This window comes from Panthera pardus, unplaced genomic scaffold (genome assembly GCF_024362965.1).
Source record: "Panthera pardus isolate Hobbes unplaced genomic scaffold, ASM2436296v1 HiC_scaffold_3, whole genome shotgun sequence".
Taxonomy (NCBI): domain Eukaryota; kingdom Metazoa; phylum Chordata; class Mammalia; order Carnivora; family Felidae; genus Panthera; species Panthera pardus.
In genome coordinates this window covers 17,786,282-17,812,892 of record NW_026526876.1, presented here as the reverse complement: position 1 = coordinate 17,812,892, position 26,611 = coordinate 17,786,282, and the positions used below count along the sequence as shown (strand labels likewise).

At 50.3% G+C, this 26,611-nt stretch overlaps 1 protein-coding gene across 1 annotated transcript in view; it reads right to left on the bottom strand.

The window, feature by feature from the left end:
- The window catches only part of UBE2O (ubiquitin conjugating enzyme E2 O), a 56,599-nt gene extending 30,536 nt beyond the window's left edge, over positions 1 to 26,063 (bottom strand). Inside the window, exon 1 of the mRNA XM_053893492.1 lies at positions 25,575 to 26,063. Coding sequence (XP_053749467.1) covers positions 25,575 to 25,997 — 423 coding nt within the window. The 5' untranslated portion in view covers positions 25,998 to 26,063. The remainder of the gene's footprint in view (positions 1 to 25,574) is intronic.
- Positions 26,064 to 26,611: the final 548 nt, after the last annotated feature.

Here is a 26,611-nt window from a genome sequence, read left to right as displayed (position 1 = left end):
CCTCAAATTAGTAATGCTCACTGTTTTGTGTTCCCCGTGTCCTGGCACGCCGTTCCTTGTTGTCTGTCTCCTTTCTCCTGGGCTTCGTTTCCTTCTCCCCGGAGTATGGAGAAGGTCTGTCGGTGAATAAATTCAGTGTTTTCGTGCTGCGAAAATGCCTTTATTTTGTTCTCACTACTGAGTGGTAATGAGGTGGTTACTGAAAACGAAGGTAGCAACCTATTTTCCCTAGCACCCTGAAGAGTCTCTTCCGTTGTGGTCTGGCCTCCATGTCACTACCTGGACCCCTGCTGACTTACACGGTGAACCCTGGGAGTAATGGGGATTTTTTTTTTTTCCCCTCAAGCTTTTTCCCTTTGGGAGCTCCCATCAGGCACAGGCTGGGCACTCCCGGCCATGCCCCTGGTGTTACTTCTCTCCCTTCCATCCTGTCTCGCTCTCGGCACCGAATCCCTACTCAGCTTCTTCGAGATCTCTTTTCCAGTTCACGTAATTCTCCCTGGGGGTGTATCCACCGGCTATTTAGCACTTCCACTGGGTTTTACATTCCATTAGAATTTTCATTCTGGAGGTTTTTGGGGTTCTTTTAAAACAAAGCCCGTTTAAATGTACTGTCCTAGGCTTTCCTTTGATTTCTTCTCTTTCCTTTAGTTCTTTAGCCCTTCAATCCCTTCAGACATTTATATTATAATCTCTCCTATTACCTGGAATTTTAAAACGCTGGAAGTCCTGTTTGTTCTGACAGCTGATTCTTATCGTTTCTGCATGTTTATCAGTAAACTCCTGGCGTGAGCTCATCATTTTGGTGGAGATGTCAGGGTTCTAGGAGGCCAGCCTTGTGGAAGGGTCATTCAATCCAAGTTATGCTTTTCTTCCTCAAGGGGCTCTGAGGGCATCACCAGCCTGGTGCTGGCGTGGGGATTCCTAAAATAGGAGGCTATTATCAATACAGAAATCAAACGTGGATGTTTCAACTGCTTATAAGAGACCTCCCCCAGCATCTCGGAGCGTGGTGCAGTGATAAAACTTCCCAGCCATTTCTCTAGCCCCACAATGGAGATCTTCTCGAATTCCTTTTATTCCTTTTAGCAGGGAAGAGCCCTTTGAAGGGATCTCGATTTCAACTCTATACATGATCATCGAAATCCAAACCTCTATTACTGTGAGGGCCTGTTTTAAGGTCCAATAAACACCCCCTAAAGATGTCACAATTATCAGTAGGCCTTCTCGGCTCTAGTTTTAAATTCCTTCTCGATTTTGGTTTCTTGTGATCCCCTTTTTTTCTTATAAACTTAGTTACATATTTAAAATCTTCATTATATTCTATATGGCATTTTCTTTTTCTTTTTTTTTTAATTTTTTTTTAACGTTTTATTTATTTTTGAGACAGGGAGAGACAGAGCATGAACAGGGGAGGGTCAGAGAGAGGGAGACACAGAATCTGAAACAGGCTCCAGGCTCTGAACTGTCAGCACAGAGCCTGACGCGGGGCTCGAACTCACGGACCGCGAGATCATGACCGGAGCCGAAGTCGGCCGCTCAACCAACTGAGCCGCCCAGGCGCCCCCTCTATATGGCATTTTCTAAGTGATTGAGTAGGAGTGGTTCTACATTAGCTCAATCTACCATGTTAGACTGGAAATTCACTCCACTGCCTGCTGGCTTCCCACAAGATTGAAGGTTGAAAAACCGGAGCTATCTTCATTCCCAATCTTTTGCATGTAACCTCTTTTCTCTCTTTGGAAGCTTCATCACCACTGTTCTGGAATTACACAATGTGCCGGTCAGAACCTTTTCCATTCACCATCCTCGAACTTTGTGATCATCAATTCTGGAAACATTTCTGATTTCTCTGATACATTTGTGTCCTTAATTTTTCTTTTCTTTATAGATCTCCTAGGTGTTTTCACTCTATTTCCTGGGAGTCTTTGTCAACTCTTTTCTATCCCCTGATACGTTTTTAACACCAAGAACTCTTTATTGTTCTGAGTTTTATACCATTGTTTTATTTCATCAACAAAACATTGGCTCTTATTTCTGAGAAGACATTCACTATGTGTTTTGAGGGTTTCTTTTTTCACGTTTATTTTGAGTGGGAGACACACACACACACACACACACACACAGAGCGGGAGAGAGAGAATCCCAAGCTGAAGAAGGGCTTGATCCCACAAACCTTGAGATCATGACCTGAGCCAAAATCAAGAGTCAGATGCTTAACTGCTGAGCCATCCAGTGCCCTTAGGGTTTCTTCTGATTCACCTCTTGGCTTATTCTAGCTTTACCCTTCATGTTGGAAGCTTTTTGAATATGTTCAGTGACCCCTGGATGTCCATTCCTATTTGAGATGCGGCAACAGGAAATCGTGATGGTGATGGAACAGTTCTGTATCTTGACTGCTGCGACAATTACATGAAACTACACCTGACAGAACGGCACCGAACTGCACATACGTTGTGTACCAGTGTTGATTTCCTGGTTCTGATACCGTCCGTAGTCACGTAAGATGTAGCCATTGGGGGAAATTGGATGAAGGGTCCAGGGGACCTCTCTGTACTATTTTGCAACTTCCTGTGAATCTCTAATTATTTCAAGATAAAAAAAAAAAAAAAAAAGTTGAGAGATAAAAAGACGATGGAAGCTTTGCGAACACAAGCAGGGCTTTGGGCTGGTACGGATCATATTAGCTGGGGTAGAATCTAGCTTCTGCTGAGGGACTGTCAAGCCCCACACACTGCAGGTCTGTCTCTGACGCCATTCTTTTTTTTTCCAGAGAGGAATCCTCCAACCCCACGCCTCGTGCCTGGTGTCGGCACTCGGGGAGCAGGCAGGGAATGCAGCGGAGACGTCCCCTTTTGGTGTACCGACTTCCTGGAATCCCTATTTCATCTCCGTGTTATGCTGCCCTTCGTTACATGGGAGCTGTGTCAATCCACGGTCTCCCTGGTTCGATTTCTCCAGAGCACGAACCTCTGCTCTCGCACGCGGGGTCTGCACGGGCGGAGAGGCGAACCTCTCATCTAATCCCTCCGGCTTTGGGCCCAAACCTCGCTTACGCCTTGGGCAACATCAGGGGCGGCCGATCCCTGAGACCTTCTGCAGTGCTTCTCGGTCTCCATAAGCACCCACATTTCAGTTTCCTCTGCCCTGCCCTGCACGGTCTGGGCTCATCTTCCAGAACTTAAAATCTTTTGTTCTCTGTTCTTGCAGGTTTACACATTCGAAAACTTCATTTACTGGGGCATCCGGCTGGCTCGGTCAGGGAGCACAGGACTCCTGATTTCGGGTCATGAGTTCGAGTCCCACGGTGGGGGTAGAGATGACTTAGAAAAATAAACTTAAAAAATTCATTTACTGCCATTTCAGAAGGGCTTCTGGAGGAAGTGGAAATAAAAGTTCAGTCTACCGTGTTTACCTAAAGGATGCCAACCACAGATCTCTAACCTTAATTCAGCAAAGTACTTACCTACAACCACGGGACAGATTTGAAGATGGAGAGATGGGAAGAAGTTAGTGAAAACAAGAAATCACAAATTCAAAAATCAGAATGCTTTAGTTTCAACATCCACCCACTTAATTTAGAGACCAGTTCATCATTGAGGGGCTCGCCCAGAACTGCTGTTCTAATATGCGAAATGGTGGTGGGGGGGGGTGGGGGGGAGGCACGACTGTGTCAGAAACTCCCCCAGTAACCTGAGGGGGCACCTATCTGTGCGGACAAATGGCTTGCTTTTGTGTTTTTTTTAAATGTTTATTTATTTTGAGAGAGAGAGCGAGCACGCAAGCAGGGGAGGGGCAGAGAGAGGGGAAGAGAGAGAATCCCAAGCAGGCTCCGTACCGTCAGCACAGAGCCCGATGCGGCGGCTCGATCTCCCAAGAACCAAGAAAGAGATCACGACCCGAGCCGAAATCAAGAGTTGGACGCTAACCAACTGAGCCACGCCAGTGCCCGTGGCTTTCTTTCAAACGTTGAAGAAATTTTGAATTCTACGGATTGCAGGGATTCAATCACGACAGTCAGACCTGATCCCAGACAAAGCTGGGCTCTGGGTGGGAGAGACTCACTTCTCTGTGTCTTGCGACAGGCATGGGGAACCGACACTTCACATGCTCACGAAGTTAAATTAGATTCTTAAATGCTAAACTAAAAACAATCACCGAGAAAGTCACAAAACATAAATAGCAGCCCGTGTGCCCCGCAGCAGACAGCCACTCTGCGTAAGGATGGGGGATCTGGGAAGCGGCGGGAGCCAAGACGCACTCGGCCAGCCCGGGGCCTCCGTTACCAGGCACCGTTTGTCACACGCCCGGCACCCCCCACGCGCCTCGCGCAGCCAAAGCCTCAAACCTGCCAAACGGCCACAGAAACGCCTCGGTTACCAACACACATGCGTGTCTGGCAACAAGCACTTCATCACCTACTGCGTAAGACGTATCATAACCCGTACTACAGGGGAGCCGGAGGGGGAAGGAGATGGTGCCGTCTCTGCCTCTGAAAAACTTCAACTGCGACTGCAGGCCGTGCCTCATTCGTGCGACTGGTAAACATCTGCAAGCTTGCCCCTGTGTCAAGGAAGCCCTATTTAGCAACCCCTTTCTTATTCTCGGGGGACTGTGGAGCCCCAGATGCCAAACAATTAAAACTCAGTTCAAGAAGATTTAGAATTTACAGCCCTTTCAGTTCATAAGGATCTCAACTCCTCTAAGGTACATTTAAATAGGAAAGGAAGTTAAATCCGAATGCAGTGCAAGACGCCTGGCAGAGACCCCAGTGACACACACACACACACCGCCTACCGCAGGAAGTGGTCCCCCTGCCAGCCTCTAATGGACAGAGAAGACCCAAAGGCAGGGTCTACTAGGCAAGCCGACAAATGACCCACTTAAAAAGCGCGCAAACGATTCACTGGAAGAGACACTTCTCCAAAGAAGGTTTACAAATGGCTACGGAGCGCGTGAAAAGACGCCCTCGAAGCCGTCAGTCACCGGAGATGCACACCGATCGTGACGCAATAACCACTCCACACCCACGGGGGCGGCTATAATCAGATGGCCAATAACAAGCACTGCTGACGACGTGGAGAAACTGGAACCCTCACGTACTACAGTTGCTCAGAAGGACAAACGCCGAGTCACCGCATGACCCAGCAACCCGCTCCTGGGTATGACACCCCAGAGAACTGAAAATACGTGCCCCACAAAAACGTGTACGTAAACGCTCACGGCGGCATCGTTCAAAATTGCCCCCCAGATGGAGTGTCCATCAACCGATGAACGGACAAAGAAAAGTGACATCCCCATACACCGGACCTGGTCACAGAAGGGGAACGAGGTCCTGATGTGTACTACGACATAAAGGAAACTTGGAAACACGCTCAGTGAAAGAAGCCAGACACAAAAGGCTGCACGGTATGCGTTCTCATAGGACATGTCCAGAAGAGGCAATCCCATAAAGACAAAAACCCAAAGAGACAAACAAAGAAAGGGGTTACCAGGGGCTGAGAAGTATGGGTAGTTCAGGGGGACGGCTTGCTTTCAAGGGTGATGGAAATGAAAAAATATTCTAATTCTATATAGTGAGGGTGGGTGCACAAAGCTCTGAATATACGGAGAGCCATTTGAATTGTAGAACTTAAAAGGGTGAATTTTATGGCATGTAAATTAGATCTCAAAAAAGCTGGGTTTTCCTTTTCTTTCTTTTCTTTTTTAAAGGCAAGCCTAAGGTTAAGCTGCAAGTAGTGACTTTGCCTGCATCTACGATCTCGAGTAGGAAGTTTCTTGAACACGTCTCCTGAGTCTGAGTCACAGTTAAATCCTCTGTATTCTACATTTTATTTAAGTCAAACACAGAACCCATCAACTAGAACCAAATCACCAGAAAACTAAAACCGGCACTAACACCCTCTACTTCTACTCCTAGAAATTAGATGGGTGTCCTTCTGTGAACTTTTCTTTTCTGAAGTCTCAGGGTCTTTGCCCTTTGGTGGCTTCCGTCACCCTTAACCTGAACCAGTGAGCCTCCTGGGGCCTCAGTTCCCTGACTATGAAATAAAGGGGTCAGATCAAATCCTTCCTTCCGGTACCACTGCTGTGGGCCCAGACATACCCTAAAACCCAGTATACGGCCAACGTCATTCATCCCAGGGGCTCAGGGAAAGACCCGCTGGCACTGGGCACCCGATAACCGAAAACTCCCTTGTCCTCTGATGTCACCAGCAAAGGAGAGGCAAGCTTGAGGCACAGGGGGCTACAGGAGAGACAGAGAGGACGGAGACGGCATCACCGTACAGGACACAGTCATCGTCCCGCCATGAGCTGGGTCATCTGACAAGTGCCTCGGTGGAGCCGTGTGCGAGAGACGGGGATTCTGAGCGCTGACTGGGGTTAATGCCTCACCCTGGGGAAAGGAAAAAGGCCCACTTTATGCGACCACGATCTGCATTTGGGTCGTGGAGGGCCCTCTGAGAGTTCGGCCTCCGCAAACGCCAGCCCACGTCTGAGCCACCCTAGCTCCCCTGGCTTTCTCACCGTCCCCCAGTCCAGCCCTCTGTTCGGGGAACACGTGCCCTGAGCCAAAGGCACAACAGGCTGGCCTACCGGTCCTGCAGAGCTCGGGGACACCCCCGGCCACAAGAAGGGCTTGTTTCTTGGCGACAGAAGAGTACAGTCAGAAAAACGCCTAGTCAACTGACCTGAGTTCTAGTCCCCAGATGCTGCCAGCTAGCTGGGGACCCCCACCTAAGTCACCAAAACCTCTCCCCACCAGCTGGGGAGACAGGCACTACAAGATGGAAGTGTATACCCGCATACCACTTTGGGGGACGACTGTTTGGTAACACGAATCCAAAGTCTTAGCAGTGTACTCCTATCCCTTGACTAGTAATTCTGTTTCAGGAATTTATCCTGAGAAACTGGAAGATTTGTTTAAAAAAAAAAAAAAAAAAGTATCAAGTGTAAGACATTAGTTCCATCACTGAAAACTGTGAAAACCTGGAAACGTTTTAGCTGGTCAAAAGCGGACAGGAGTTCAAGAAACTTGGGTTCGTCCACCTGATGGAATTATGGGCGGTCATTAAAAAGCATGCTACCCGGGCGCCTGGGTGGCTCAGTCGGTTAAGCGTCCGACTTCAGCTCAGGTCACGATCTCGCGGTCCGTGAGTTCGAGCCCCGCGTCGGGCTCTGGGCTGACGGCTCAGAGCCTGGAGCCTGCTTCCGATTCTGTGTCTCCCTCTCTCTCTGCCCCTCCCCCGTTCATGCTCTGTCTGTCCCTGTCTCAAAAATAAATTAAAAAAAAAAAAAAAACGTTAAAAAATAAATAAAATAAAAAGCATGCTACCAAAAATCTGTTTTGAAACGGGAAGAAAATGTTATGACACAGAAACACCTCCACCTATGAACATCTAACTTCTAAATACCGTAGGCAGGACCAAAGCCACGTTCCCGAAAAAGAGCGGTCGTAGTTGGCCTTTCTTTTTTTTTTTTTTTTTTTTTTTTTTTTTTTAATTTTTTTTTTCAACGTTTTTATTTATTTTTGGGACAGAGAGAGACAGAGCATGAACAGGGGAGGGGCAGAGAGAGAGGGAGACACAGAATCGGAAACAGGCTCCAGGCTCTGAGCCATCAGCCCAGAGCCTGACGCGGGGCTCGAACTCACCGACCGCGAGATCGTGACCTGGCTGAAGTCGGACGCTTAACCGACTGCGCCACCCAGGTGCCCCCGTAGTTGGCCTTTCTAACACACTTAGCCCGTGTGTGTTTCACGAACGTTACACCTGCAGGGAGCGGAGGCAGTGGCACCGCAAGTGCTGTGCAGGGAAGCCGTTTGACTGCGGAGGTCCCCAGGGCACAGATGACAAATACGATGAAGAGATGAAGGAGAGAACAGGATGAACAATTCAGGAGTGCCCGGGATGCGCTGATTTACAGCAGGAACGACCCTAAGGGCTGAGCGGGTCTCTGTGAGATGCCAGCAGGGCTGCGTCTTCGCCGGGCACAGAGACGGCCAGGCCGCAAAGGCCTGAGCGCTGCCTGACATCTACTGCTGGTTCGCAGAAGGCTCAGAGTTAAGACCCTGAAGCCAAAGCAAGGTCAAGCGGCAAACAAGTTCTCGTTACTGGTGTTCTCTGTTCTTAAAATGCAATCTAGGGGAACAAAACGTAAGAGACTCTTAAACACAGAGAACAAACTGAGGGCTGCTGGAGGGGGTGAGGGTGGGGAATGGGCTACATGGGCAAGGGGGCATTAAGGAGGACACTTGTTGGGAGGAGCACTGGGTGTCATATGTAGGGCATGGATCACTGGATTCTACTCCTGAAATCATTACTGCGCTATACGCTAACTTGGATGTAATTTTTTAAAAAAATAAATTAAGAAACAAATGCAATCCAAGGGGTGCCTGGGTGGCTCAGTCAGTTGAGCATCTGACTCTTGATTTCAGCTCAGGTCACGATCTCACCACTTGTGAGTTCAAGCCCCACGTTGGGCTCTGTGCTGATAGCTTGGAACCTGCTTAGGATTCTGTCTTCCTCTCCCTCTGCCCCTCCCCTGCTTGTGCGCTCTCTCTCTCTCTCTCTCTCAAATAAAGATAAACTTAAAAAACAAAATAAAATAAAATGCAATCCAAGAATGATTCTTTAGGTTTGAGCCCATGAGAATCAGTGTTACATCAAAGTGAGAGAAAATGTCAAGTAGCTCCTGAGGAGTTTCCGGGAACACCTGCACAGGTTGTCAAGAAAGGTTGTCAAGAAAGGGTCACCTGCACAGCAACAGAGCTGATAACGTGCCCCCAGGAAAAACCAACAACAATAAACTCCAGACAAAGAGAATAATCCTACCAATTTTTTTTCAGAGTTGGATCATCAGAGACTGAAAGGGCCCTAAGCCTACCTCCCCTACTTCCCTGACTTCCTCACTCTGCATTCACCTGTCCAGCCGCCACCCTCCTCTCTGGGTACTGCCCATAGTTACGGGTCACTTCCAGACTGCCTCATTTTCAAGGGCATCTTGCTTGACCCCTCTTCTCTGGCATCAAAAGCTGTTAACAAAATTCTTCAGAAAAATAACTCTTAAGGCAGAGGATGAACTGAAGATTAGATCAAGAGAAAGATCAATTAGAAGGTTTTTTCCCAACGTTCAGAAGGCAATTACGCAGGGGCGCCTGGGTGGCTCAGTCAGTTGAGCATCTGACTCTTGGTTTTGGCTCAGGTCATGATCTCAGGGTCGGGGGATAGAGCCCTGAGTTGGGCTCCGTGAACATGGAGCTTGCTTCTTGAGATTCCCTCTCTTCCCCGCCACCCCCACCGCCCCCCACCCCCCGCTCTGACCCTCCCCCACTCACGCTCATTCATGCTCTCTCTCTCTCTCAAAAAAAAAGAAGCAATTATGCAAAATGCAACATAGTATTGTGAACTGGATCCTGAAACAGAAAAAGGACGGTGGTGGAAAACTAATCCAAATAAAAGTGTACAGTCTAGTTTATAATGGAAAACCAATGTTAATTTCTTACTTTTGACAAATATACTGTGTTACGTAGGACGTTAACGTTAGAGGGAGCTGCTGCAGGATATACTAGGATCCTCATAAATTGTCTATAAGTCTAAAAAGTGTTTATTTAAAAAATGCAATTATGGAGGCGCCTGGGTGGCCGGTTGAGCGTCTGACTCTCGATTTCGGTTCAGGTCATGCATGATCTCAAGGTTGGTGGGACCGAGCCCTGAGTCGGACGGCGCAGAGCCTGTTCGGGATTCACTCTCTCCCGCTCTCTGCCCCTCCCCCGCTCACGTGCCTGCTCTCTCAAAATAAATAAACATTTTAAAAAATGCAATTATGAGGGCGTGGAATAGGACAACGATAAGAATCAAAGACAGACGGGACTCAATACGCATTTCCAAGGTAGGGGTCTCTTCACACGGATGATTCCAAGCATCTCCGACACTCAGCTTCCGAAACTCAACCTCCCCCGCGCTTCTGTGTCCACGCTGTTACTGGCGGGACTATCACCTGGGCGCGCACTCCAGAGGCCTGAGTCTCTGCCACGCTTCTTCCCCCGCCTCGCTCCTTGTGTGTCAGGAGACCACATGCCTACAGTGAACGGGTCACCGTTTAATGGGGGCAGAGTCTCAGTCTGGGAAGAGGAAACAGTCCTGGAGATGGGTGGCGGTGATGGCTTCATGACACCGAACTGCACACTTAAAAATGGTACATTCGAGGGGCGCCTGGGTGGCTCAGTGGGTTAAGCGTCCGACTTCGGCTCAGGTCATGATCTCTCAGCTTGTGAGTTCGAGCCCCGCGTCGGGCTCTGTGCTGATGAGCCTGGAGCCTGCTTCAGGTTCTACGTCTCTCTCTCTCTCTCTGTCCCCCCACTCGTGCGTGCTCTCTCTCTCTCACTCTCTTCTCTCTCAAAAATAAACATGAAAAAAAACTTTAAGAAAATGGTACATTTTATTATGTATATTCTACCACAGCAAAAAGCAAACAGGGGCGCCTGGCTGGCTCAGATGGTTGAGTGTCAGACTCTTGGTTTCAGCCCAGGTCATGATCTTGCACCTTCATGGGTTCAAGCCCCATGATGGGCTCTGTGCTGGCACCGTGGAGCCTGCTCAGGATTCTCTCTCTCTCCCTCTCTGCCCATCCCCCACTGTCTTGGTCTCTCTCAAAATAAATGAATAAACTTATAAAAAAAAAAAAAAAAAGAGGATAGCCCTTAAAAAAAAGAAAGAAAGAAAGAAAGACAGAAAGAAAAGAAAGAAAGAAAGAGAAATGTACATAATGGCTCCCCAACTCCCTTCTGATCATCTGAGACCCTGGGCACGTGGACACCCACTGCTCCAGCCCAGTTGTGTTACACAGGCTTTCCCTGCCACTCCCAAATGCCCTTAATGGCTCGTGCCTGCCACCATCTGAGAAATCTGTCCCTGGGGCGCCTGGGTGGCTCAGTCAGATAAGCATCTGACTCTTGATTTCAGCTCAGGTCACAATCTCATGGTTCATAGGTTCAAGCCCTGAGTTAGGCTCCACAGATCCTCCTTGGGATCCTCTCTCTCTCTCTCTCTCTCTCTCTCTCTCAGCCCCTCCCTGCTCACTCGTGCTCGCACTCTCTCTCAAAATAAATAAACTTCAAAGAAAGAAAGAAAGAAAGAAAGAAAGAAAGAAAGAAAGAGCAACCTTCCCCAACCTCCCTCTACCTCTCTATCCCTACTGCTCTAACTCAAAGTGCCCCGGCTGCTCTCCGATTCAATAGTCCTCATTGTACTTGGGAGTCAGGTCCCAAGGTCAAACTGAGCATCATCGAAATTATCCTTAAAAAGCTCCTTAAAGCTATCAGTAAGTCCTCCAACACACCAACTTTCCCTCTGGCACTGGAATAGGTTGCTGCTTTGTTCACTGAATACTGGAGGAAGTTATTGGTTCACACGTAGGGGCCATTTTGTATGAAAGCCGGCACTTTCAAAACTCTGCCGTGTGTGTGTGTGTGTGTGTGTGTGTGTGTGTGTGTGTGAGTGAGGGAGAGAGAGACAGAGAGACAGAGAGACAGACAGAGAGAGAGAAATGCCACGCAAATTAAATGCACAAAAGATAGAACTCGCCAGCACTGCAAAAGCTCCTAACCGGTCCCCAGGCTTCCCAGATCCCACCCCCCTCCCCCGATTCCATCTTAGGAAATGCTGCCACACGATTCACCGCAAACTTTGAAGTGGCTCTTCATCACGTGGAAAAACAGCAACAACACAAAGCCAAACTCCAGAGGCTGTCACCAAAGACCCTTACCCCACAGAAGCCGTGTGCTGCGCAGTCCCGGAGGGGCAGCAGACCTTGTGGCTGTGGGGGCACCTGCCTGGGCTTCACCCAAACTCTTCTTCGCTACACATAAAATAGGAACACCCACGCCACAGGGTTCTCCCGGAGGGGCCTAAGGAGCCCCCCATGTGAAGTGATCGCAACACACCGAGAGCACAACAGGACACGAGAAACGCTGTCACCACCACCGGCGACCGGAGCCAGCCCGGCTAACCGGGGCTCCCTCTCGCCCGCCTCCTCCTTCCACCCCACCGCCAGCTCAGCAGTCAGTCCTGGACGCATGCTCCGGGGGTCCTGAGACCCCCTCGGGAGGTCCCAAGTCAAAACCTTTCTGTGGTCCCATTAAGATGGAATCTGCCTTTGGCACTCTCGTCCTCTCCCGAGTCCACGGTGGAACTTGCCAGAGGCCACGCGGCGTAATGATGTCCCTGCTCTGACGGCCGGAACGAGTGCCTGGGTATTCTTAGGGCTTAAGTTTTGCTTTCACTTTGCACGTGTAAATACTGATACAACCCATATGAATAAAAGCTCCTTGGGATCGTCAATAATTTTTAAGTGTCAAGGAGTTCCAAGGGCCCGAGTGAACTATTTCTCCCAAATGTGCAAACTCGTCCCGCGCCTGTCTTTCTTCACGTTGATCTTCCCGCTCAGGATGCGCTTCCCTCCCACCACTGTTGTTCCAAATTCTTCTCACCTTCCAAGGCCTAGCTCAAAAGCTGCCTGCATGAAAGCTTTTCCTAACGTTCTCCCACCAGTCTCCGCTTCCCCCACTTCCCCTCCCCCCCCCCCCACCCCGCAATGTTGTCTGTGCCTCCAGACGGGACTCAGCAGCCTCTACCTTCCACGTACCCCATTCACCCATTAAACAAGGACCACCGGGCACCGGCTCTGGGCCAGTCTCTGTTCAGGCACGGAGAGCAGGGAACGGTTCGCTTCTGCCCTCTGCCCTTCTGGCTGGGGAGACAGTAAACAAAGAAACGAGGCAATGAAATCTCAAATAACGCTAGATGCTCTGAAGAAAACAAAGCTGAGCAAGGGACGGGAAGGTTTTCTCTCCCACCAGAGCGCCAGCCAACGCGTGAGCCACTGCAGACAGGAGAATGTAAAATGTTTCCTAAGAATTTTTATGCCGATTGCGTATCGATATGGTGTCTTGGTAGAACAGGTCACATAAAATTTATTAAATGTCATGTCACCTGTTTCTGTTTACTTTTTCTTTTCTTTTAAGTAGGCTTCACGCCCAGCACGGAGCCCAATGTAGGGCTTAAACTCACAACCCTGAGATCAAGAGCTGAGCCGAAATCAAGAGCTGGATGCTTAACCAACTGAGCCACCCAGGCGCCCCTCTATTTACTCTTTCAAACGTGGCTCCTGTCGAGTTTAAAATTACAGACGTGGCTCACACTGTATTTCCATCAGTCAGGTCTCTTCTAGAGCAGAGATCGGCAAACTATGGCCTCTAGGCCAAATCCAGCCTGCTGCCTGTTTGAAATAAGATTTTACTGGAACACAGCCATGCCCACTCGCTCCCTTATTGTCTCTGGATGTTTTCACGCTACAATGGCAAAGTTGACCAGTCGTGAAGGAGACAGTATAGCCCGCTAAGCCTAAAATATTTACTATCTGGCCCTTTACAGAAAGAACGCTGGTCCCTGATCTAGAGTGCAGGGCCTGTGTAGGGGTGTTCTCTGTACTCCCACAGCACCCAGCCGGCAAAAAGGGCCTGTGCTCTGGCAGCACAGACACCCAGGCTCTGCCCCTCACTAGCCGTGTGGCTTTGGGCGAGTTACAGGCATTCTCTAGGTTTTAGGCTCTCCCTCTCTAACATGGGGACACTGGCCACTTTAGGGAAGATGATGATATGTGTAAAGCATTTGTTACACCGCCTGGCACATGGCAGGAATCCACTGCTACTGGATGGATATATATATATATATTAAAAAAAAGCAAGTTTCAATCATTTTCCTCTTGGACTGGTTGCATTCTTCTCGTAACAACAATCATATGTGCATCCTAAGAAGAAATGAAATCCAGCAAAACCCTTAGCGGCAACTGTGCATTAATACCGGTCAGTAGGCAATGGGGGGAGGGGGAGGGAGAAGCAGGTGTTTCCAACAGGAACACTAGGCTCTGAAAGCACTGCCTGGTTATTAGAGGTACTTAACGTCTCTTCCCTCCTGCCGCCCCCCTTTCGATAATTTCTGGCATTACCGCTGCTACCAGAAGACTAAGGCAGAGGGGAGACAAAAACCTCAAACCAGTTACACGCACACAGTTTGAGGGCGGGGTGACGGGGGTCACACCTGAACCTACAGACATCAACAGGGTTTCTGAAGGACCTACACTGTCAGTTCAATTCCGAGGACAGTCCCAACCAGCAGAATCAGCGTCCCAGGGGGCAGGTTAGACGTGCACACTCTCAGGTGCACCCCGGGCCATTTCAGAAGACTGCATTAGCAAGAGCCCCAGGCAAGGCCACACACATTAGCCTTCCCGAAGTGCTGCTCTGGATTCCATGGATCCACGCTCTCTCCATACTCCCGGCACCCCTGGTGAGCCGTGTTAACAGATGGTGCCTGATTCCTTCAGAGTAACAGGCCGGGCACAGGCACGCCAACTCCAGGCTGCGCTCTCTAGGATGCCCCAGAGCACCGAGGCGGGCAGAGCACAGAGCCCAAGCTGCGCTCCCAGGCAATGCACCGCCGGGGCCCTGTCCTGTTTCCGGCAAAAGCAGGCTCCCACTAAAGACCCAAAACCATCTCCTAAGGTGAGGGCTGCTGGGCTGCTCTCCGTTCATGACCTCACACGTGTGAACGTAGGTCTCGCAAGTGTCTTCTTCGGCTGGGTTGTTACAGCTGCCCCTCACGACAGCCTTGAGACGGGCATCGTCCCCATTTCGTAAGCTGAGAAACTGAGGCTCAGAGACGGTGAAGGCTTCCACCAAAGTCTTGAAGTTACTGTGGGCGCTAGAACTTGGGCGGCTTCTAAATGTTGAACTGGTGCTTTTTCCAGATCGTTCAGAGCTTGCACGAGGACCTAAAGGAGACCCAGAATGGCACCAACCAGGGAGAGTCTCTACTGGCTTCGTGAGGCACAGCCTCTTAGTTCTCATCCCAGGCCATGCTCCTAGGGAGCCTGTGGCCAGGAGAGTGTCTCAATTCCTGCTAGGTTTTAATCCCAGACACAGCTGCATTTCGGCCATAGCTGACACCAGCTCTGGCTAGCTTTATCCTAGCCCACTGGGCTCATGCTCTGCCTGGGGAGCTTCTGATGGAAGTTGCTGAAACAGTCAACTACAACACGGGGTATTTTTGATTAATCTGCTCTTCCTGGTGTTAGGATACCCACATGTCTCAGTCTGGAGCAATTATTCATAGTGCTCTCGAAAGAGCCCAGCTTGGACGATAAATTACATGGGCAACCTACCTAGTACCCTAAGGGGACGTGTCAGCTGGCGAGGTGCCCGCATAGCTCCAGCACAGATCATGAAGCGTCTGGAAAAAGGCTAAGAATACTCTTCGTAGGTGAATGGGAAGGATCTGGTCATTAACTCAAGCAAACGCCTCCCACGAAACTAGACGTGAGCCATTCAAAATATAAGCTTTCACAGCATATCAGGAGTCACTGTCTTTGTCTCTCAAGAAGCTTCCAATCCAGGGAGAGAGACCTCAAGTGTGTCACGTTAAGTGCCATGGGGCATCAGTGGAAGAGAACGGCACAAGTGAACTGGGAAACAGATTAGATGCAGTCTACTGAAGGGGCAGAAGATTAAGCCCGAAATGCAGGCGAGGAGCCTCGAGTGACAAGCTAAGGTGTGTCAGGAGGCTGGGTCCCGACACAATCCAACAGTCATTCAGAAGGTCAGCCTGTGGCACTGCGCGCTGGGCTGCAGAGGGCTAGAGGCAGGGAGACCAGGCGAGATCAGTCCAGGCGCGACACGGTCAGAGTGAGCTCGTGTTGCAGAAAGGAAATGCAGAGGAGGCAAGAGGCATTTCGAACAAAGATTTGATGACAAATTGGAATGGGAGGCTGACACCAGAGGCACGGGCAATGAAAGAACAGACGAACTGGATTCATGAAAATTTAAAAAAAACATATTATAACGCATTAAAAGACAGTATCAACTGAATAAAAAAGGCAACCCACAGAATGGGAAAAAATATTCGCAAGTCATAGATCTGATAAGGGATTAATATCCAGAATACATACAGAACTCCTACGACCCAACAACAGAAAACCGCCAAATAACCCCATTCAAAAACGGGCAAACGATTTGAATAAACGCTTCCTCAAAGATATTTAAGTGACCAAGAAGCATGTGAAAGGATGCCCAACATCACCCATCCGTAGGGAAACGCAAATCAAAACTACAGTGAGACACTACCTTCCACCCATTACGATGGCCGAAATAAAACAGAGAGAGAGAGAGAGAGAGAGAGAGAGAGAGAGAGAGGAGAGAGCGCGCACAAGTGACAAACGCTGGCCAGAGTGTAGAGAAGCCGGGATCCTTGCACACAGCTGGGGGGAACGTGAGAGGAGGCAGCTGCTGTGGAGCACAGTAGGCCAGTTCTTCAAGAAAGTACGCATAAAACTACCGCATGGCCCAGCAACCCCACCTCTGGGGCCACCCCCAAAAGAAGCGGAAGTGGGGTCTCGAAGAGGTATTTGCACGCCTGTGTTCGTGAGCGGCGTTACTCGGGACGGCTACAGCAGGAAAGCAACCCGAGTGTCCGCCGACAGATGAAGAGCCAGGCTGAAAGCTGGGATACATACAGTGGACTCTCATTCAGCCTTTAGAACGAAGGAAATTCTGCCGTCTGCTACAGCACGGATGAACCTTAGGGACATTATTCTAAGCGAAGTGACAGTTCACAGCAGAAAGGAGAACGAGGGTAGCCAGGGGCTGGCGTGGGGAGAAACAGGGGGTTATTGTTCGGTGGGCACCAAGTTTCAGTCTTACAGAATGAAAAGAGGTCTGGAGATGGATGACGGGGGTGGCTGCACGTTACGAATGCATTCAATACCACTGAATCGCACACTTAAATTAGAATGGGCGCCCAAGAAGGTAAATTTCAAATGATCCCAAACGTCTGAATTTTAGAAGACGCAAGCTTAAGTATTCAGAGCTGTCCGCTGTCACGTCTGCTTCTGACTTATCACATGACTCAGGAGAACATATATTTACATACACAGGTAAAGCACAGAGAACAGAATGTTAACTGCTAACTCACGATCATTGGTAATTAATACTCTTTGGCCTAGTCTTTGGGCTCCTCTGTATATTTGAAGATTTTTCATGATCAAAAGTTGGAACTGGGGGTGGGAAGGGCAGTTACACTTATAAAACTTTACACCCACAAAGTCTGAAGTTCTAGATGACAGGAGGGAGCCGTCAGGTCCACGGCGGGGACCGCGGAGCGGGTGTGGAAGCTGAGTGCGAGAGCCAGCTGCAGCCCCAAGAGTGAACAAAAGTACCGGAGGTAGGAAGGTGGTGACGGGAGTGAGAACGTGGTATGTGGAGAAGTCTCACTGAGATAAGAGGAAAAAGCCAAAGAGAAGGGGCACCCGGGAGGCTCAGTCGGTTAAGCATCCGAGTCTTGATCTCGGCTCAGGTCATGATCTCACAGTTCAGGAGATCGAGGCCCGCGTCGGGCTCCACTGACAGTGTGGAGCCTGCTTGGGTTTCTCTCTCTCCCTCTCTCTTTCTCAAAATAAATAAATAACCCTTAAAACAAAACAAAACAAAACAAAAACCACAAAGGCTAAAGGGAAAAATTCAGTATGGTTGGGTATATGGAACCCAACGAAAGTAAGTTTCCAGTCAGAGGGCAGGACCGACCACAATCAACAAGGCTGATGGACCAAAAGGACAAGGACTAGGGAGAAGTCAGCAAATACAGTGACCAGGAATCCGTCAGTCCTTTGTGACCTTCAGAAGAGCCATTCACATCCAGTGGTGAGAGGCCAGAGGAAGGCTAAGAGGTCGTGAGGAAATGGAGGCAGATACCTCCTGCAGCATACTGGAGGTAGGGAGAGCAGCTTTCTTCTTTGGCTTGAAGATGATATCATCAACCTTCGGGGCCCTCAAACTCCCTTAAGTAATTGAACAGTCAGAGCAGACAAATAAGGGAATGCTTTCAGCACAGACTCTGTTCCTGATCCTCCTGGAAGCCACACAAGACACAGATGCGTGTGTGTGTCCCTTCCTACCTGCACTTAAGGGGCTAGCAAGAAGTGCCGTGGACGTGCCTGTCACAACAGCTTCACCGACCGTCATCACAGCAGCGTCTCCCACAAAAAAAAAAGATCAAAATGAAAACAACACGAAGCACCTCATCAGAGCTGCTGAGTGTCAAAGACCAGCTCTCACTTGCAGGATGTAAATGAAGAACATGTTCTTTTTTAATTTTATTTTAATGTTTATTTTTGAGAGAGACAGAGACACAGTGCGAGCTGGGGAGGGGCAGAGAGGGGGGGGACACAGAATCCGAAGCAGGCTCCGGGCTCTGAGCTGTCATATCAGCCCAGGGCCCAGCGCGGGACTTGAACTCACCAACTGCAACCTGAGCCGAAGTCAGCAGCTTAACCACTGAGTGTCATCACCCAGGCACCCCAGAACACTCTTTTTAAGACGGCAGAAAATCCCTCCTGCTTGCTGGGGGTTTTCATTTTATCATTGGATAGAATCAAGTATGTTTTCCTTTCTATTTTTTTTTTAAGCAATATACAGTATCTTAAATTCAAAAAAATTTTAAATTATCATAGCTAGAATGAATCCTCACTGGACATAGCTAGGTTAGTTTGATCTTTTTTTTTTTTTTTTTAGATTTTTATTTATTTATTTTTTTTTTAACTAATGGCTACATCCAACTGGGGCTCGAACTTAAAGCTCCAAGATCAAGACTGCATGCTCGGGAGGCCTGGGTTTCTCAGTCGGTTAAGCGTCCGACTTCGGCTCAGGTCATGAGCTTACAGTTCGTGGGTTCAAGCCCCGCATCAGGCTCCCTGCTGACAGCTAGGAGCCTGGAGCCTGCTTCCCTCTCTCCCTCCCCAGTACGTGCTCTGTCTCTCTCTCTCTCTCTCTCAAATAAATATAAACATTAAAAAAATTTTTTTTAATAAAAAAAAAAAAAAAAAAAAAAGAGTTGCATGAGCCAGCTGGGCACCCCTATGCTATTGATTTAAACCCAAAGTGATCTGATAAGTGTCGTATTCCTTCGACCCAGCTACAAAAAATTGTTTCAGTCTCAAAATAGGCAAATCCCAAGGCCAACCAATCAACCAGATTTAACCCCAAAAGGCCATTTGTTCCAGTACATGCTGCCTAGCTGAATACTTCTGAACAGTGTATCATCTGCCTCAATGTTTAAGTCAAAAACTTGTTTTTCACAATCTTGCTTCAGAAGAACACAGTATATCTGCAGGCAAAACTGACCAAAAGATCCATTCGACAAGGTCGGCCCTGGGTTGAAGGCTCAACCTCAGAGTGCAACTCAAGAGCAAAACGAGGGCGAACAACCCCGGAGTAGACAGACTTCAGAGGGCCATCCGTGAACATGACTCAATTTGATTCCAAAGTACAAAAATTCCCAGTAAGCGTTTTGCTCTTCCCTGTCTGTGACCACACACATGTCAGGTGGTTCCTACTAGAGCCCCCTGAGGCCAGCAGAAATGTCAGCAACGGAAGCAATTCGGAATGTGCACCCCGCTCACTAGAGCCGTGAGTGTTGGGGACCCAACAGCCTTGAAAGCACCACCTTCTCAGTGGCACCCGGCCACCGGGCAGGTGGAGTCTCAGAAGGAGCTACAGTTAAAAACACCCAAATCCTAGTAAGTGTAAGCGAGAGCATCTTGTAAATGAAAAAGCACGTTTCCCTCTTTCGATTATCCATGTGAATCAGCACCCTCCCATCCAGAAGCAGGCTAAGCTCTGGGCAGGGAAACTCCGAAAGCTTCCATCAATCGGAATAGGAGCACAGATCACGTCCTCCTCCCAGTTAAAACTGCAGAATGGCTCTTTAAAAAGACATCACCCTAAATCGAGCTGTGAGGGGACCACCGGGGGCAGCTGACACTGATCATGGGCCCAGCGCTGTTGTGATGCTGATTCATGTTACGCACGATAACCGATAACCGCATCCCTTTTGTAAAGTACTGGCCCCACAGAGGTTCCACTGGATTCCATGAGGCCCCTGGGTAAAACGGTAAAAAAGAGAGCAAGATTTCTCTTGATGAAACAGGAAAACGAAAAGAAAAAAAAAAAAAACAAGAGCAGGGATAACAGTGAAGTGGGAACGGGAAGGGTGCAACAGAACCTTTAATGTCCTAAAACAAGAAGAAGGCCGAGAGCACAGTCAGGTTCAGGGCGACTGAAGGAGAAGGAACTCAGCCTCTCTCCAAGGAGCCCTTCTGAACCCGTCTCATGACTCAGCATTCCCAGCGGGAGGGTGACAACAGCAGCAAGAGGGCGGACAGGTCTTTGGGGGCAGGAGGTCAAGCTGGATTTCCTAAGGCTGACCATTTCTAAGGCAACACAGAAACGCCCGTTCCCCGGACTTCTGGTCCAGGAGGTGCGGAGGGGACTAAACCAGCACTGGAATGAATCACACAGAGCTTGCTTTCATTCAACATCTAGGGGCGCTCACAGGTTCTCCAGAAATAAAATATATGTTTTGACAATTATTTCGAGAATGACGGCGGGGCCAGGGAATGAAACATGCAGAACAGGAGCACAGCACAAGGGCCAACCTGGCGCCTCCTCCCATCCTGTCCCCGGAGTGATCTCGCTCTCCCCTGGCCACTGGTACACCTTCCACCCATCCCAACACCCTGCTCCTTCCTCTCTCCTTACCTGGGGTTACCTCCTCTCCACTAAGACTTTCAAGTGTTTAATGACTGGATGATTAATACCAACCACAGGATCTGTGACTCATGTTTAACCAGGGCACTTGATGCGGTAATGATCGATGAATGCTGAACTTCAACATTCTCAGGTGAGAACTACATTTACTTCAATTTGTATTCAGGTTCCTCCACTTATTAGCAGTGTGACATCGGACAAGCTACTTAACCTCTCTGCCCCTCAGTTTCCTCCTCTGAAACGTGCAGATAATAGCAGGACCTAATTCACAGGGTTGTTGGGAGCACGGAGCGATACGCAGAAAGCACCGAGAGTGCCTGGCACATAGTAACACTACATGATGCTTATCCATATTATTTTAAAATACACAAGCAATAATCTAGCATCCTTGTAATTCATTCTTTTGGAAATTTCAAAAGATATCCTCCAGATTCTGGAAAATACGCACACATACATGTTCATTCCATCCCTCTCCTGGAGGTTGGTGGACTTTTGGGCAGGTGTTACTTTAATTTTTTTTATTCTTTATTTTGGAGACAGTAGGGAGGGACAGAGGGAGGGACGGAGAGAGGGAGAGGGAGAGACAGAGGAGGGAAAGGGGAGAGGGGGGAGAGAGGGGGAGGAGTGGGAGAGGAAGGGGCGGTGAGGGAGAGGGAGCAGGGGGGGAGAGGGAGGGAAAGAGAGAGAGAGAGAGAAAGAGAGAGAGAGAAAGAGAGAGAGAGAGAAAATATGTTAAGCAGGCTCCACGCTCAGCACAGAGCATGATGTAGGGCTTGATCCCATGAGCCTGGGATCATGACCCGGGCAGAAATCAAGAGTCTCAACGCACCGAGCCACCCAGGCGCCTCAGGCAGGTGTTACTTTAAAGGCGCATAAAGTTCATGAGCATCTATAGAAGAGTCTTAAAAAGAAGTCCAATCTATAACCCACCAGGTCAAGAGCAACAACATGATCAACGAGGAACTCCTACACCACCGAAACAAACCCCTGTGGCGCACACTTTGCCTCCCAAGGTGCCTCCTGGGTGCAGCGCCACTCTGTGATGCATGGAAGTGATCTCCTGAAGGGACGGGGCAGGGGTGGCTGGCTCTGTCCGACGGACATCAGGATGGTGTCTGCTAACAGCCAAGTGGCCACACCACTCAGCTACGCTTCCGGTTCAGGCTCATTTCAGGGGCTAGGAAGACAGATCTTGTATTTTATTGCAGAGAGAAAACGAGGCAGTGACTAGGCCAAGGTCATTCAGAGTAGGTGACAGCCGGGAAGAGCACCCAAGGGTTTTGACTTCCAATCACAGGACACAAACACACACCCTTCTTCTGGTGAAAGCGCCCTTGAGCAAGGCGGCAGGTCAGACAGAGGCACCATCACGGCACCGAGTCCCAGAAGTCAGAAGGGGGGAAACCAAAGGACAAAGAACAAAAGCACGGGGTCGCTGAGCGAGTCTACAAGTGCTGCGATCCCCTCTGAGTCAAGTGCAACGAGATGCACTCAGTCCTGCATCTTGGTTAACCTTCCATAACTCCTTCCTATCACATCACTAAGAACAATGACTTTTAATGGGTCCAGCACCCGGACGAGTGAAGCAAAGCCAGCTTCACATGCCATGATGCTACACCTAAACAGTTTTCCCAGTGGAAATGCTGGCCTGAGTAGAAGCCAAAAATAAACCGAAAAGCCAATTCCTGAGGGATGTGTCATGAGGGATGCTACACACACACACACACACACGGCCTTCGAAAAGCAGCGTGATCACAGAGACCGCTTAATTTTGAGACATCAAATCTCAAACCAGGAGAGACTCTGAACGTTGCGGTCACTCAAAGCAAGGGACAGCGCACAAGAGATGGGAAAGCCAAAGCCTAAACAGGAAGCCCCCAAACTTGGACTGACAGACAGCAGTCTGTTCTCTTCTTTACAGGGGCCATTGTGTCCAACCATAACTGCTGGAGACCAGAAAGACCCGCCGGGTCTAGCCAGTGCTCGAGAAGGCAAAGAGACTAGCGGCATTTGGCTTTATTCCAAAAGTTTACTCAAGGATGGTCGCTGATGGGGAAGGGGTCAGTCACAAAGGAGACCCATGGCCAAACGGGGAAGTCTCAAGGAGTACCATGCTGGAGGGGTCAGAAGATTGAGGGAAGAAAGGAGCACAAACGTCGTGTTTAAGTCCTAAAGAAGCTCAACGTTGGCTGCTGGGAGCCTCAGGAACTGGACCATAAATTCTGCAGTTTCCAAGGAAGAGCTACTTATTTGATTTCTGTTGATAATTTTCACTGAAGGGGCCAGGAGGGGGCAGAACTTGTCGGCCAGCCTCTTCATGTCTCATCATGAATTTGTTCCTTTCAAGCTTGCATCAAGAGACTAATATTACCCCTTTACTCATTGCCCAACAAATTAACCCGAAAACGACAGAAATACTCCACAGCCTGCTGAACGCTCCACATTAAAAGGGTACTATTTTAAAAGATGCCAAGAGGTGGCAGCTTTAAAAAGAAATACGTTTCTCCACACCGTCAACCACGTTATTCTATCAGTAAGTGGGTTCTCAGCTCTCATAACCAAATCGGATGGAGTAGGCAGCAGAACCTAAATGTTCAGCCTTGGTCTGAGAGTCTTTCCTTTCCAACCTCTACGGATTTCCAAGGAGAAGTGAGAAGAAGAGAAAAAAACAAAACTCTTCCTAAACCACTTCCGAAAAGTGCAAGGTCCCAGGCCCCACCCTACCGCCCCAGTCCGGGTCATCTGTGCCTAGGGTTCCTGGGACCCTAGAGCTACTTATCGGGTATACAACTCCCCCCCCCCCCCCCCCAACAAACCTACTCTCAAAGAACCTGGGTCTTGCCATCCACAAATGGATGCTACGTGCCACCATTTCCTAAGGTTCCCGGGCCCCTAAGCTCAGAAGCCACAGGCGCTCCGGTGGCAAAGAAAACACCACCACTGGAGCTGCGATGGACTTCAACAAATTCAAAGCAAATCACCAGAGGCCACCTTCAAGACATATCCAAGCCGGTGCCTTACCTTATGGTTATTTTCTGCTTAATTCCTAAATAGGTATTTTAAGTCCAACTCTGTAGATAATTACACATGGTGGCAGGAGGCGGGCAGAACATAACCGTAAACAAAGTTAACCACCAAAGTCAAGATGAACGGGAACCGACAACTGATAAACATGGCCCGGTAGTGAGCTTGGCCGGGCAGCCTGAGTCCCGGGGCAGGAGGCCATGACACGGTGAAACGAGCTGCCTTCCGAAAGTCACAAACCTCTGGAGAAGATGGTCAGGGAAAAACATTTTTTGTTTAAAGGACCAAAAAAAAAAAAAAAAAAAAAAAAAAAACCCGCAGAAAGACATTAGCAACCATGTGCTAGTAAGACAATGCAGAAACACGGCATAAAGACCGAAAAAAAAATCATCTTCCCGACGTAACAACACCGATGGGAATTGGTAACGAGCATTCCGCTATAGAAAGTAGTATTTCCCACATACTTTTGTGTTTGTTTGTTTGTTTTTGCACACGAACTTGTCATTTTCTTTCAGTCGGGGCGGCCACTGCCTGATTGGCATTTCTCCGAGGGGAAGCCAGGGGACCCGCGTGCGTGCGGACTTCGGGGTCTTGGGGAGGCATGCGCACCGGCCAGCAGAAAGACTCGGCTGGTACCTAGGGTCACTTCTGCCCCGGGGAAGTGGTTCGCAGGCTCTTCCTGGGAGAGGGGCCTTTTCCCCTGCCAGAGCTGTTATCGCAGACCCCCTTGGTAGGGTGGCCTTTGTCTCCCAGCGTGTGAGAAACCCAGATGAACTTCTCAAGCGCCCTCCCTTGAAATCACACCTGTCAACAGCACAGGCCTGATTCCTGCTTAGAAACGTTTTCTGGCAGGGGAGGAAGAGGACGAGATGAAGAAGGGGTGAAAGATACAGGGGTGTGTGCCTGGGTGGGAATCGCCGATAGGAGTTCACACTCAGGAAAACAAGACACAGGAAGCCACCAGGCCAACCTGGGTTCAAGGTTTCGGGTTTAAGACGATACACCCCTTCGCTGGTGAAGACTGCGATATTCACCAGCCTCACCCCAATACCGTATGGGAGTCTGAGGTGTGCCTCCAGCCTCAGGTCAGGAGAAACCCTTCGGGCTTCCGAACGGGTGGCTCTTTTCCATCCGTGGTTCTGTAGTATTTTTTTCAAGAAGTCCAACTGCACTTGGGAGTCATCAATTCCAGTCGCAGCTGTCACATCCCCCCCTTCCCGTACTATTAATATCACGGCTCTGATTGTTAATGATTTTACTCACAAAGTTCCCCGCAGCAATTACAATGAGCCAACAAGGTTGGGTTTTTTGGGGGGGGTTTTTTGTTTTTGTTTTTGTTTTTTTTTTTAAAAGAGGGGTTCGGGTTTCTTTACCCATAATAACGCATTCTGTCATTTGGGGAACTTCTCGGGCTTATCCGTCGCCCGAGATTTTCACCTCTACCTTTGTTTTGGACCGCCCACAACCCTTCCCTGCACGGACCCGGCACGGCCTTCCTTTCGGGATGCACAATGCAGTATGTAGCTCCTTGGGGGTCAGCAAAACGCCGCACTGGTGTCATGCCGAGCGTGCCTCAGAGTCTGAGAAGTTCCCCCACGGTAGTGGGTCCACATAATCTTGAGGCCGACACCACAGCACGGCCAGGCGCGGAAGCCCCTTCGCGGGCGGAGGGGGGGGGGGGTGGAAGCGCGGCGCCCGGTGGCCCGGGGCTGGTGCAATGACTTTGCACCGGAGCGTCCCCTCCGCGGAGGCTTGTCCTCCCACCTCGGCCCACTGCGGTTGCACCACGCCGGCCAGCGCCTCGCGCGCCTCCCCTCCCCGGCCTAGGGCTCCTGCAGCAACTCCCGTCCCCGCGTCGGCCCCGGCCCCCGGCCCCCCGGCCCGCCCGCCGCACCTTGGTCTCCTTCACGTGCTGCTTGACGCCCTCCGGGTACCACTGGACGCGCACGTAGCCGCGGCGCAGCGGGCTGGCCCGGCCCTCCTCGTGGCCCGCGCCCCCCGCCTCGGAGCAGCCCGAGCTCCCGCGGCCCTCCTCCTCGCCCTCCGAGTCCGAGTCCTCTCCGTGGATGAGGCGCACCAGCCCGAAGTGCACCGAGCCGCGGTAACGGCCCGACACCAGGTCGTGAGAGAAGAGCAGCCGCTGCGAGCCGGCTTCGGGACCGGAGTCCGAGGACGGCCCTGAGGCCGAGTCCGGGGCGGGCGCCGGCGCCGGGGCCGGGGCGGGGGCCGCGTCCGGGGTCGGCGCCGCGTCCGGAGCCGCGGCCGGGGCCTGGGCGGGAGCCGGAGCTGCGGGCGCGGGCGCTGCGGGATCCGCCATAACTGCTCTGCGCGAGTCTCGGGCGGCGGCGGCGGCGGCGGCGGCGGCAGCGGCGGCGGCGGCGGCGGCGAACGCGGCACGGGGAGGCGGGGCCAGCCGGCGCGGGGGCGGGGCCACGGCGCGCTGACGTGGCCCTACGTGCCGCCGTCGTCTGGGAATCGAGATGCGGTTGCTAGGAGCTCCTGCCTCGTCGCTAGGGGACGCTGGAGATGCTGCCCGGGGCGGGGGGGAGGGGGTGGATTTCCCGGAGGGAGGGGCGGGGCCAGAGGGGGGAAAGTAATGGGAGCGGGACTGGGTGGGGACCCCGGAGGAGGAAGTGGAGTGGTCAACGAGGAAAAGGGGAGTGGCCGAGGTGGGGCGGAGAGGATGGTCCCGAGACTGTCAACAACATTTGAGGAGCCTCCTTGGCGTCCCCAGCCCTAGTCCTACGCACTGGGAGGGGTGGGAAAGAGCTAGATACCGTCCCTGTCCTCTAGGCGTTTACAATCTGGTTGGAGAGACAAAACATACACATATTAAATAGCTACAAAAGCAACTCCAAGGTAGCTTGTAAGCAAGGCTATAAAAGATATGTATAGAGTGTATCTAGGGTGAAATTCCACACGAAGCTTGGA